The 10,741-nt window shown below is 40.1% G+C and overlaps 1 protein-coding gene across 1 annotated transcript; it reads left to right on the top strand.

The window, feature by feature from the left end:
• The first annotated feature begins 483 nt into the window (after nucleotides 1-483).
• Nucleotides 484-7,798, top strand: LOC138892217 (uncharacterized). The gene is made up of 11 exons (XM_070175922.1): nucleotides 484-563; nucleotides 616-695; nucleotides 1,236-1,442; nucleotides 1,881-2,191; nucleotides 2,407-2,577; nucleotides 2,815-2,993; nucleotides 3,117-3,692; nucleotides 4,231-4,435; nucleotides 4,529-4,744; nucleotides 6,589-6,689; nucleotides 7,546-7,798. The coding sequence occupies exons 1-11, from the start codon at nucleotides 484-486 to the stop codon at nucleotides 7,796-7,798; spliced, it is 2,379 nt and encodes a 792-aa protein (XP_070032023.1).
• The last annotated feature ends 2,943 nt before the right edge of the window (nucleotides 7,799-10,741 follow it).

Below are 10,741 nucleotides of genomic sequence, written 5' to 3'. Positions count from 1 at the left end.
AAGGATGTGGAAGAAAGAGCAAGAATTTCATAGTTGGTATTGTAGTCTAACCATAGCCAATCGAGATGGCGGAAAATGAAGAAATACCGGTGATTGAGGCCGCAAGGCCTAGTATCGCGAACATGACTCAGGCTATCATGGAGCCTGATACAACTGGGCACTTTGAGTTGAAGTAGTACATGGTGCAATTGATTCAATCCACGGAGCTATTTGTGGGGTTGTCAAGTCAAGATCCCCAAAGGCATATACAGAATTTCTTGGAGATTACAGATACATACAACTATCCGAACGTCTCTAAGGACTATGTCAGACTGAGTTTGTTTTCCTTTTCTCTAATGGGGGAAGCAAAGTAATGGTTACACAAGGATCCCTCAAACTCGATCCACACTTGGGATGATCTGGAACGAAAATTCTTAATCAAGTTTTTTTCCACTAAGAAGACAAAGGCACTAAGAAGCCAGATTCTTGGGTTTCAACAACGAGATGGTGAGACTCTTCGTCAATCTTGGGAAAGATACAAGAAACTCCTCAGAGACTGCCCACATAATTGTCAGACATATGAGGTACTAGGACATACATTTGTGAATTGAATCTATATTCAACTTGTGGAGGAAGTTGCATGAAAAAACCATACAGTGAGATTCAGACTCTGCTCAACGATTTCACTGCAAATGATCATAACTGGCAGGGTGAAGGTAACTCAAGAAGGATGAGAAAATAGAAAGCAATGGGTACACTCAAGATGGATGAGATGCCAGCCGTGCGAGCAGAGATTGCAAAACTAAACAACTAAATGGCTAAGACGGCAACGGGTCAAGGGCATCAGATGTAGCAGGTTCAGAAGATGACCATATGTTGTGAAATTTATGGAGATGGTCATATGAGTGACCAATCTCCGGTGAATCCATCTATCTATTATGTGGGACAGCAGGGTAGAAGTCCAATGAACCAGAATAATCAATATGGGAACACCTATAATCCCAACTGGAGGAATTACCCAAATATCTCATGGGGTGGGAACCGGACCACTCAGAATCAATACAGGCCTCAAGGAAACTATAATCAGCCTCAAAAGCCACTTCAACAGGTAGAAAAAAATAATAATGATATGTTGAAAATGATGTTGATTAACAACTAGCAACTTCAAATAGATAATCAGTAATTGAGGACTGAATTTCGAAATATAGAGAGGCAGATTGGGCAGTTGGCTGCACAATAAAATACTCGACCTGCAGGGGGCCTTCCCAGCGATACAGATAAGAATCCTCAGGTAAATGTTGTAACTTTGAGGAATGGTAGAGAATTAGAAGAAGTCCCAAAAAGAAAGAAAGAACAAGTCAGTCCTAAGGGTAAACTAATCCCTAAAACTGTGGGAGAAGCTAAAAAAGAAACTGAAGAAAGAAGGCCACCACCTCCTTTCCCACAAATATTGAAGAAGAAAAGTGATGACACAAATTTCTTGATATGCTGAGCCAAATTCAATTAAATCTCCCATTGGTTGATGTGTTACGTGAAATCCCAACATATGCCAAGTACATCAAAGATATTTGTGGCTAACAAAAGGAGGTTGAAAGAGTTTGAGACAGTGGCACTTACTGAAGAGTGCACCTCGAGAATTCAAAGAAAGTTGCCGCAAAAGTTGAAGGATCCGGGGAGCTTCACCATACCTATTCGAATTGGTGAGGTAGATGTGGGGCAAGCAATCTTTGATTTGGGGGCTAGCATAAATTTGATGTCTCTCTTAGTTTTCAGTCAATTGAGGTTGAGAGCTCCAAGGCCAACTACAGTCATGTTGCAGCTTGCTAATAGATCTATAGTCCATCTCGAGGGGGTGATAGAAGATATGCTACTATAAATTGGGCAATTTATTCTGCCATCAGATTTCATTATATTGGATTATGAAGCTGATGAACACATCCTCATCATCTTTGGACGACCTCTCTTAGCCACCGTTGATGTTGTGCTCAAAGTTTGTGAAGGAAAAATGATTCTCCGGGTTGATAATGTGGTAGCAGTCTTTAATGTGTACAAGGCAATTCAGCTGCCAAGTCACTATGAGGATCTAGTTATGATATTTGTGATTGTAAAAGAAGAAGAAAAAAATGACGTGGGTGCATATCTGGATGACTCTCTAGAGAAAGTACTTATGTTGTTTGACAACATTGATTTAGATGACGAGGTGAAGGAGATGGTACATCATCTAGATGCATGTGCTTACATCAAATGACTGATCGATTTCGAGCCTCTAGATATACCAACTGGGCCACCCCCCAAGCCGTATATAGAAGAAGCTCCTAAATTTGAACTCAAGACCTTAACCCTCCCCCTCCCCCCAATCTTCATTACGCCTATTTGGGTATTGATGAAACTTTACCTGTTGTTGTATTTGAGTTATCTATTTTGCAGGAAGAAAAGCTACTTCGTGTGCTTAGAGAGCACAAACGGGCAATTGGATGGACCATGGCTGACATTCGTGGTATTAGCCTAGCATTTTGTATGCATAAAATTCTCATGGAGGATGGGCAAAAAATGAGTGCGGAACACCAACGGCGCTTGAATCCAGTCATGAAGGAAGTGGTAAGAAAGGAAGTCATAAAGTGGCTCGATGTAGGTATTATCTTTCCCATATCTGATAGCAAGTGGGTAAGTCCAGTCCAGTGTGTACCTAAAAAGGGTGGAATGATGGTGGTCATAAATAATAATAATGAATTAATTCCAACTAGGACTGTCACCGGTTGGAGAATTTGTATTGACTACCGAAAACTGAATAATGCTACTAGAAAAGATCACTTCTCCATTCCTTTTATTGATCAGATGTTAGATAGGTTGGACGGACAAGACTATTATTGTTTCCTTGATGGATATTCCAGCTATAATCAAATCTCAATTGCACCAGAGGACCAAGAGAAGACCACCTTCAATTGTCCTTATGGCACTTATGCTTTTAAGCGAATGCTATTTGGATTGTGCAATGCACTTGCGGCTTTTCAAAGGTGCATGATGGAAATCTTTACTGATATGGTATAAAAATTTGTTGAAGTATTTATGGATGGTTTTTCGGTCTTCATACCATCTTTTTATGAATGCTTAACTAATTTGAGTAAAGTGTTTGCCAGGTGTAAAGAGACGAATTTAGTGCTGAACTGGGAGAAGTGCATTTTATGGTACGATAAGGAATTATACTCGAGCACAAGGTTTCCAAAAATGGGTTGGAGGTGGATAAGGCAAAAGTGGATGCAATTGAAAAACTGTCGCCTCCAATCTCAGTCAAATGAGTCAGAAGCTTTTTGGGACATGCAGGTTTCTATCGTAGATTCATTAAAGATTTTTGCTCCCTTATGCAAGTTTCTTGAGAAGGATACGCCTTTCAAGTTTGATGAACACTGCTTGAAGGTGTATGAGGAGTTGAAAAATAGATTGGTGACTGCATCAATTATTACCGCCCCAGATAGTAGAGAGTTTTTTGAGTTGATGTGTGATGCCAGTGACACGGCGATTGAGGCGGTATTGGGCCAGAGAAAAAATAAAGTATTCCACTTTATTTACTACGCTAGCAAAACTCTAAATCTAGCCCAGATAAATTACACAGTCACAGAAAAAGAGTTTTTAGCGGTAGTATGGGCGTTTGACAAATTTAGGGCCTACTTGGTGGGAACTGAAGTTATCGTCTACATAGACCATGCAGCCATCAGGTATTGGTTTGAGAAAAAAGGATGCTAAGCCTAGACTAATTCGTTGGGTTCTTCTCTTGTAGGAATTTGACGTGGAAATCAAATATCGAAAAGGGATAAAAAAATCAGGTGGCGGACCATTTGTCGCACTTAGAAACTCGCGCACATGTTGAGGAAGGGGGAAAAATTCAGAAAAGCTTTCCTAATGAGCAATTGCTAGCCATCACAGTTGGCACAGCCCCATGGTATGTTGATTATGTGAACTTCATTGTAAGTGGGGTGACTCCGTCAGAGTTATCTCCAAATGGTAAGAGAAAATGCATGCATGATGTTAGGCTTTATCTATGGAATGAACCATTTTTGTTAAAGCAGTATGCAGATTAGTTGGTGCGCCGATGTGTTCCTGAGGAGGCGATGGAAGAAATTTTACATGATTTTCATGCATCACCATATGGGGGCACTATGGTGGAGACAAAATGGCTACAAAGGTGTTGCAGTCGGGATTTTATTGGCCTAAGCTATTCAAGGATGCACATGATTTTGTGAAAATGTGTCATAGGTTCCAAAGGACAGGTACAATTTTGAGAAGGCATGAGATGCCATTGAAGGGCATACTTGAAGTCGAAATCTTCGATGCTTGGGGAATAGACTTCATGGGACCGTTTCCAACATCAAATGGCCATCGATACATCTTGGTTACAGTTGACTATGTGTCAAAGTGGGTTGAGGTTGTGGCTTTGCCTATGAATGATGCTAAAGTGGTGGTGAGCTTTGTGAAGAAAAATATTTTCACCAGATTCGGGACTCCGAGTGCTTTGATTAGTGATGGAGGTACTCACTTTTGTCACAAATTGTAGGGCAACCTCTTAGCTAAGTATGGGGTGAGACACAAGGTCGCAACTGCTTATCATCCGCAAACTAGTGGTCAAGTGGAGGTCTCAAATAGGGAGGTGAAGCAAATTTTAGAGAAGACAGTGAGCGCAAGTAGGAAGGATCAGGCTATCAAGCTAGATGACGCTTTATGTGCATATCGCATGGAATACAAAAACTCCAATTGGCGCTTCACCGTACAGGTTAGTTTATGGAAAAGCTTGTCTCCTGCTCGTTGAGCTTGAGCACAAGAAATATTGGGCAATCAAAAAGCTCAACTTTGTTATTGATCTAGGTGGGTAAAAATAGATGTTGCAACTGAATTAGCTTGAAGAGTTTTGACTGCACGCATATGAGAATGCGAAGTTGTATAAATAGAAAATAAAGAGATGGCATGGCAAACACATTTTGCATCATGAGTTCGAACCCGGTCAAGCCATTCTATTGTTCAATTCAAGGTTGAAGCTTTTTTCTGGGAAGCTCAAGTCTAGATGGTCGGGTCCATTTGAAGTAATGCGGGTTACAAAGCATGGAGCTGTTGAGCTAAAGGATCCCGAAAGCAATGACACATTTTTAGTCAATGGTCTGAGAGTGAAACATTATTGGGGTGGTAGAATTCGTCGTCACAAAACCGCGATAGACTTGTTGGATGCGTGAGGGAATGTATTGCATCGTGCCGCAACATTAAATCAGATACTTATTAGGACTTGGGAGGCAACCCAATGTTTATTACTTTCGTAGGTAGTTTTCTTTTTTTAGTTAGAGTAAATTAGAGTTTTTTTTTCTTATTTATTTGTAGTCATAGAAATTATAGGTAGAATAGTGAGGGATGTGTATAATGGATATTTTAAGTGCTCGTGGGGGTCGGGGATTTCATTCAAAAAAATTGCAAAACTAGCGCCCAGGCCAGCGCCCCACGCTGCCGGGCGGAAAAGGCAAAATCATCAAAAGCCCCAGCGTCAGGCCTAGCGTGGGGCACTGAGTTGGGGGTCACAGGTAAGTCGTGTAATTTTTTTTTCTCTTTTCGTTTTAAATTTTTTTAGTTAACTTAATAACCCACTAACCCGACCCACACCCATTTACACTCACCATCTAACCCATACCCACAAACCCATACCCATTCTCACTCTAATTAAAATAACCTAACTCCCACTCCCCCCCTCTCCCCGCTCATTATTCTCCTTATCTCTCTCCCTCTCTCAATTTCTCCATTGTTCCTTGCTTGCTTTCATCTCAAACTCAAAGGTATGCTCTTCTTCTCCCCTTTTTCTTGTATTTTGTGATTTCTTTGTGTTTTAATACTCCCCCCCCCCCCCCCCCATCCCAAATGACCCCCACTCCCCAATCTCCCCTAAGTTTCTTTTAGACTTTATGTTTTTATGGTGGATGGACTCTATGTAAAAAATTGGTTGTTGAAATTGGTTGTGAAGTTGTCTATGAAGTATTAATATACAATTTCCTCTACTTCGTTTAAAATTTTGGAGGGCCACCTTGTTCTACCATTGTTGAACAAAGAGAAACACAATTGATGCTCATCATGTGTTTGATATTGAAAGAGTAAATTGTATACCGGTGAAGTCTGAGTAGCCGAGTGTCATTGTATGTGATGTTGGGCTAAGTGTGGGGTGTTTGGGGGGTGGCTTTCAATAGTCCGAGATTGTGTTCCATGTTTACCATACCATAATCACACCACCCACACCATGTATCTTGTATTATGTATGTTGTATCACTTTTTTAGAATTAGCTAGTGTAGTGTATTAGTTGTAGAAATTAAGGACCATGTGTTACTTGCTTGCACTAAGGCTAAGACACTTCACCATGTTCGACTACTTGAATTGTGTGGAATAGTTAGTGATCTACAACTGTGTGGCATGGGGAAGTCTGGAGTACCCATCACCTTTTGGTGCAACATTTGTGCACTTTGAACCATTATTGTGAATAGATTACATAGAGCCTTCGGTTTTAAGTGTGGGGTCATCTTTGACTCTCACGATGACCTTGGGTGAATTTCTTGATTCATTCTCACATTCATGTTTATCGTGTGTAGGTTGCTATGGCTCGTGATAGTTCTACCAAGGGAAAGGAGTGGGGAAGTCCTCTACTACTGCTCCCCCTCCTAAAAGTTTCAAGCAAGCTAAAGGGAAGCAGGTTGCTAGCGGGTCGAGGAAGGCACCATCAGAACCACGCCTCATTTGGATCTGGTTCGTGAGGACGCCATCTAATGGTATCGTACATTTGAGTCATATGGGCGGTACGTCTCCGAAATGGGAATTAATGTGAAAACTTTAGGAAAGAACTTCCTGAATGTTCTTGCCCGATTGATAGATATGAAGATGGATAAGTTCCTTGAGTGCCCGGGATATGAAAATTTGAGCATGGTGAGGGAACTTTATGCAAATTGGAATGGATATCGGTTCATGCCGTGGGTTCGAGGAAAGGAAGTACCATTGGACAGGGCGTCCTTATGCAAATTCTTGGGAGTTGATTGCCCTAACCCGCGGAGGCTGCAAAACTTTGTCAAATGCCCAAGCTACCAAGCTATACGTCACACTCTATGTGGCATCAATTCTAATACAAAGTGGAAAAGGACTAAGGGGGATGCCCATCTTGAGATGATCCGCTTCGACTTCAACAAAACTGCCAAGATGTGGCAAAACTTTATGCAGGCCAGACTGATGTCGGTTGAGCACAACAATGAATGCACTCGAGCCCGATTGTGTTTGATATTTTTTTCTGATGACTGGGTGACCCATCAATGTGGGTGATATCATTCTAGGGGAGATTGACCACACCCGCTTTGGACAAAAAATAAAAAGATTCTTCTTTGACAACCTCTTGACGCAATACATGCTCTCTCGTGAGGTCCCTGAGGTGGTGGAGGCACCAAAGGGATTGCTGGACATTATGTCCTTGTTGGAGTCTACGTCTAAGCTGAGCCAGGCTGCCAGGAATGAGAGGGATAAAAACTTCAACAAGATAGCCCCCTGAATGTGATAATGAGTAGGCTAGGTGTAATGGATGAGGAGCGTATGCATCTACGCAATGATCTATCCAGTTCTTCAAAGGAGATGTTGGGGATTACGCTTGGAAGTCACATCCACCCATCAGAGGATGAAAACATCATCAAAGGCTCAGATGATGAGGATGATATTGGTAATGATGTCACAAGGCCAATGGCTTCGGTGTCCCTGGGAGCGCATGATGATGAGCACGGAGTTGCGGCTGGTGGGCATTCTGAGGAGGAAGGATCCGACTAGCAGGGAGTTCTTTCCACCTTACTATGTTTTGAATTTTTATATGCATTGGGGACTATGCATTATCTTAGTGTGGGGTGGGGAACTACTTTCTGACATGTAATTGTATTAAACTATTTTTTATTTTATTAGTTTTATTTTAAAACTTATAGTAGACATAGTCTAATTAGTTAGTAGTAGTTGTGAAAATAGAAAAAAAAAATCCGAAAAGCTCGGACTTTTCCCGACGATGGATCTTTTGGATAGTTTTCTTGAGGGATTAAGGTCCGATTAAAAATACCAAAAAAAAATTCTTTTATTTTTTAGGATAGTTAGGTAGTATCCCTTGGTTTTTTTCTTTGGGCACCGATTCTTTTCCTAGTGTGTAGCTTGAATCGGATATTTTTTTTCTTATTTTATTTTAGGAGTAGTATAGGAAGAAAATTGAGTTGATCAGAGATACCTGTTGACATATTTGGTGCTGGCACATTAGGCTATGGCATGCGCTCTGTCTTCCTGTATATTTGATTTGAATTGTAATGCCTAAGTAAAATAAGTAGCCTACTCTGTGACGCCTTTTTCTCAATTGTTTGACTTGTATGCCACCTAGTGCATTATTGCTAAAAATTTCTCAACCGTATGTTCTTGCTTGACTTGAGAGTTGAACAGAACCGTCTTGATTGAGTCATGTGCAATGTGTGCATAAGGATTCGTGATATCCTATGCTATCCTATGTCCCCGTGTATTAATCGAAGCGAAATCATTAAGTTGTGATAGTCTAGGAGATGACATAGGCGTTTCTTGCTTGATCATAGAGGGCTTGTCACTCACAAATAAAAAATTTCCTTTGCTAGCCCTTTTGAGCCTATAGATCTTTTCTTTGGAACCCACACTACAAGTTGTATCCCTATTTTGTTCTTAATTTGAGCTTATTGAACATTTACCTCCGAAAGCACTTAGGCGCTAAAAGAAGTAAGGTGAGAGATTTGGGAAATAGCTTTCGAGTGGAACCATGGAAGGGCCCATAAGGTGCACTAACGTCGTGAAAAATACCACTAGCCGATGAACCTTAATGTATGGAGTATGTGTGGAAAAAAAAAGAGAAAAGAAAATTTCAAGAAAAAAAAAAGATAAATAATGTTGATATTCAAAAAGAAGAAAACAAAACACACCTCCTAAGCTTACTAATTTGTGCTAGTGGAGATGTAGAGTGCTTAATTGATGAAAGGGCTATGTTTTGTATGGTTTGTGGCGAGTGAATTGGTTGAGAAGAAAAAGTGCTTGATTCTTGAGGATAGTGTATTAAAGTACTTAGGAGGGTTACTCACTATTCCTAAATGTATCCTACCCATCCCTTAGTCTACATTACAACCTTAAAGTCCTAACTGATCCTAGATTTGGCTAGTTTTGATTAGTAGAGATGTACACTACGAGCAAGCTTATGGTACGACCATGGGATGCACATGAAATTCTTTGTGAGAGTGAGTGAATTTTGTTCAATTGTGTGATGTCCTCAATTTATGTTCAAAGTTATATTTGAATGTATATACTATTTCTATATTCACTCTCTTATTTGTTGGTGAGAGCATAGGATCTCATGACGAATTGGCAATATTATGAACTTCTTTTGTTGAGTGAGTGCGCGAGTTGAGGGTGCTTAGTGGTAATGAGTCGGCTTTTGAGGTAGGGTGGTTGTGGATAGGTTGTTTGAATTGGTTGAATTGCATTGTTTATACTTGGGCATGTTTAAAATGGGAAGAATGTGAATTTCGTATGTTCATGCTTGATTGTCGGTATCGATTATAGTCAAAGGTAGAGCATATGGTTGAAACTTTGAGTTGATATTTACTAGTGAGATATACATGTTGGGTTGTAGTTATAGTTCCATTGCACGAGGGCGAGCAAGAGTCTAAGTGAGGGGTGTTGATATTTGGCTTAAAGTATGTATATTTATATCCATATTGCCTCGCATTTTACTCATATTTCGTAGATTTCGAATGTGTAATGCAATGATTTTTTCTAATTAGTGATAGTTTTATGTGTAGGAATTATCCGAAGGTAATTTAGGATGAATGTGCGTGAATTGAAGTGCAAAGGGAAAGAAATGATAAAAAGTCACAAAGTAGCGCCACAGGTAGCGTGGAGCGCTACCTGTGGCGCACAAATCAAAAGCTGCAAATTTCCAGCGCCATGGATAGCGCTCCACGCTACCCTGGGCGTCAGTGATGTGAAGTTGTCCTATTTCGCCCAGGACTTAGTTATTTCCCCAATACGCCTCTAACTCATAAATAAAAGCAAACCTAAACCTATTTTGGCAAGGGATACGTCACTTTGAGAGAGAAACACAAGTACGAAACACTCGGGGGCATGGAGCTCATCAATTCTTCCATTCTTCATCTAGTTTTCATATGTTTTATGTTTAAAAAACAATATTTTGATGATTGTTATGAACATGAGTGGCTAAGAACCTCATTATTCTGGGATTATGGGTCGCTCTTGACTATTGTAATTTGACGGTTAATTATTTTGCTTGACTTTATCATATTAATTTGTTTATTCAATCTTGCACTTAGTTATTCTATTGTGTAGCTAACAATAGAGTACTATCTATGAATTTACAGTTGAACTCAAATGTGGGAACTATTGATTGCATTTAGGATTGAATAGAGTAAGTTCTTGAATCCGGGCATTGGAGAATAGATTTACGATTAGAATAGACATATTCTAGTTGCCTTACTTGGTTATTTTTGTAGGAAATATACATGTATTCTTGTCAAGTTTTATTCTATAGACATATAGTCTTAGGTTGGCTTGAATAGGCGAGAGAATCATCAAAAGAACTTCGCGAGCATAATAAAGTCAATTAATCGATAGATTAGATAAGTCAAGTGATTACATCAACCGGAAAAACGCAATAGGAGAGACGTGAGTCCCATAACCCTAGAATATCTCCATCTCATTGAATTC

The sequence above is a fragment of the Nicotiana tomentosiformis genome, chromosome 5 (genome assembly GCF_000390325.3).
Source record: "Nicotiana tomentosiformis chromosome 5, ASM39032v3, whole genome shotgun sequence".
NCBI classification, from domain to species: Eukaryota; Viridiplantae; Streptophyta; class Magnoliopsida; order Solanales; family Solanaceae; genus Nicotiana; species Nicotiana tomentosiformis.
Note: the sequence above shows the minus strand (reverse complement) of the source record. Positions and strands in the feature narration are given on the sequence as shown.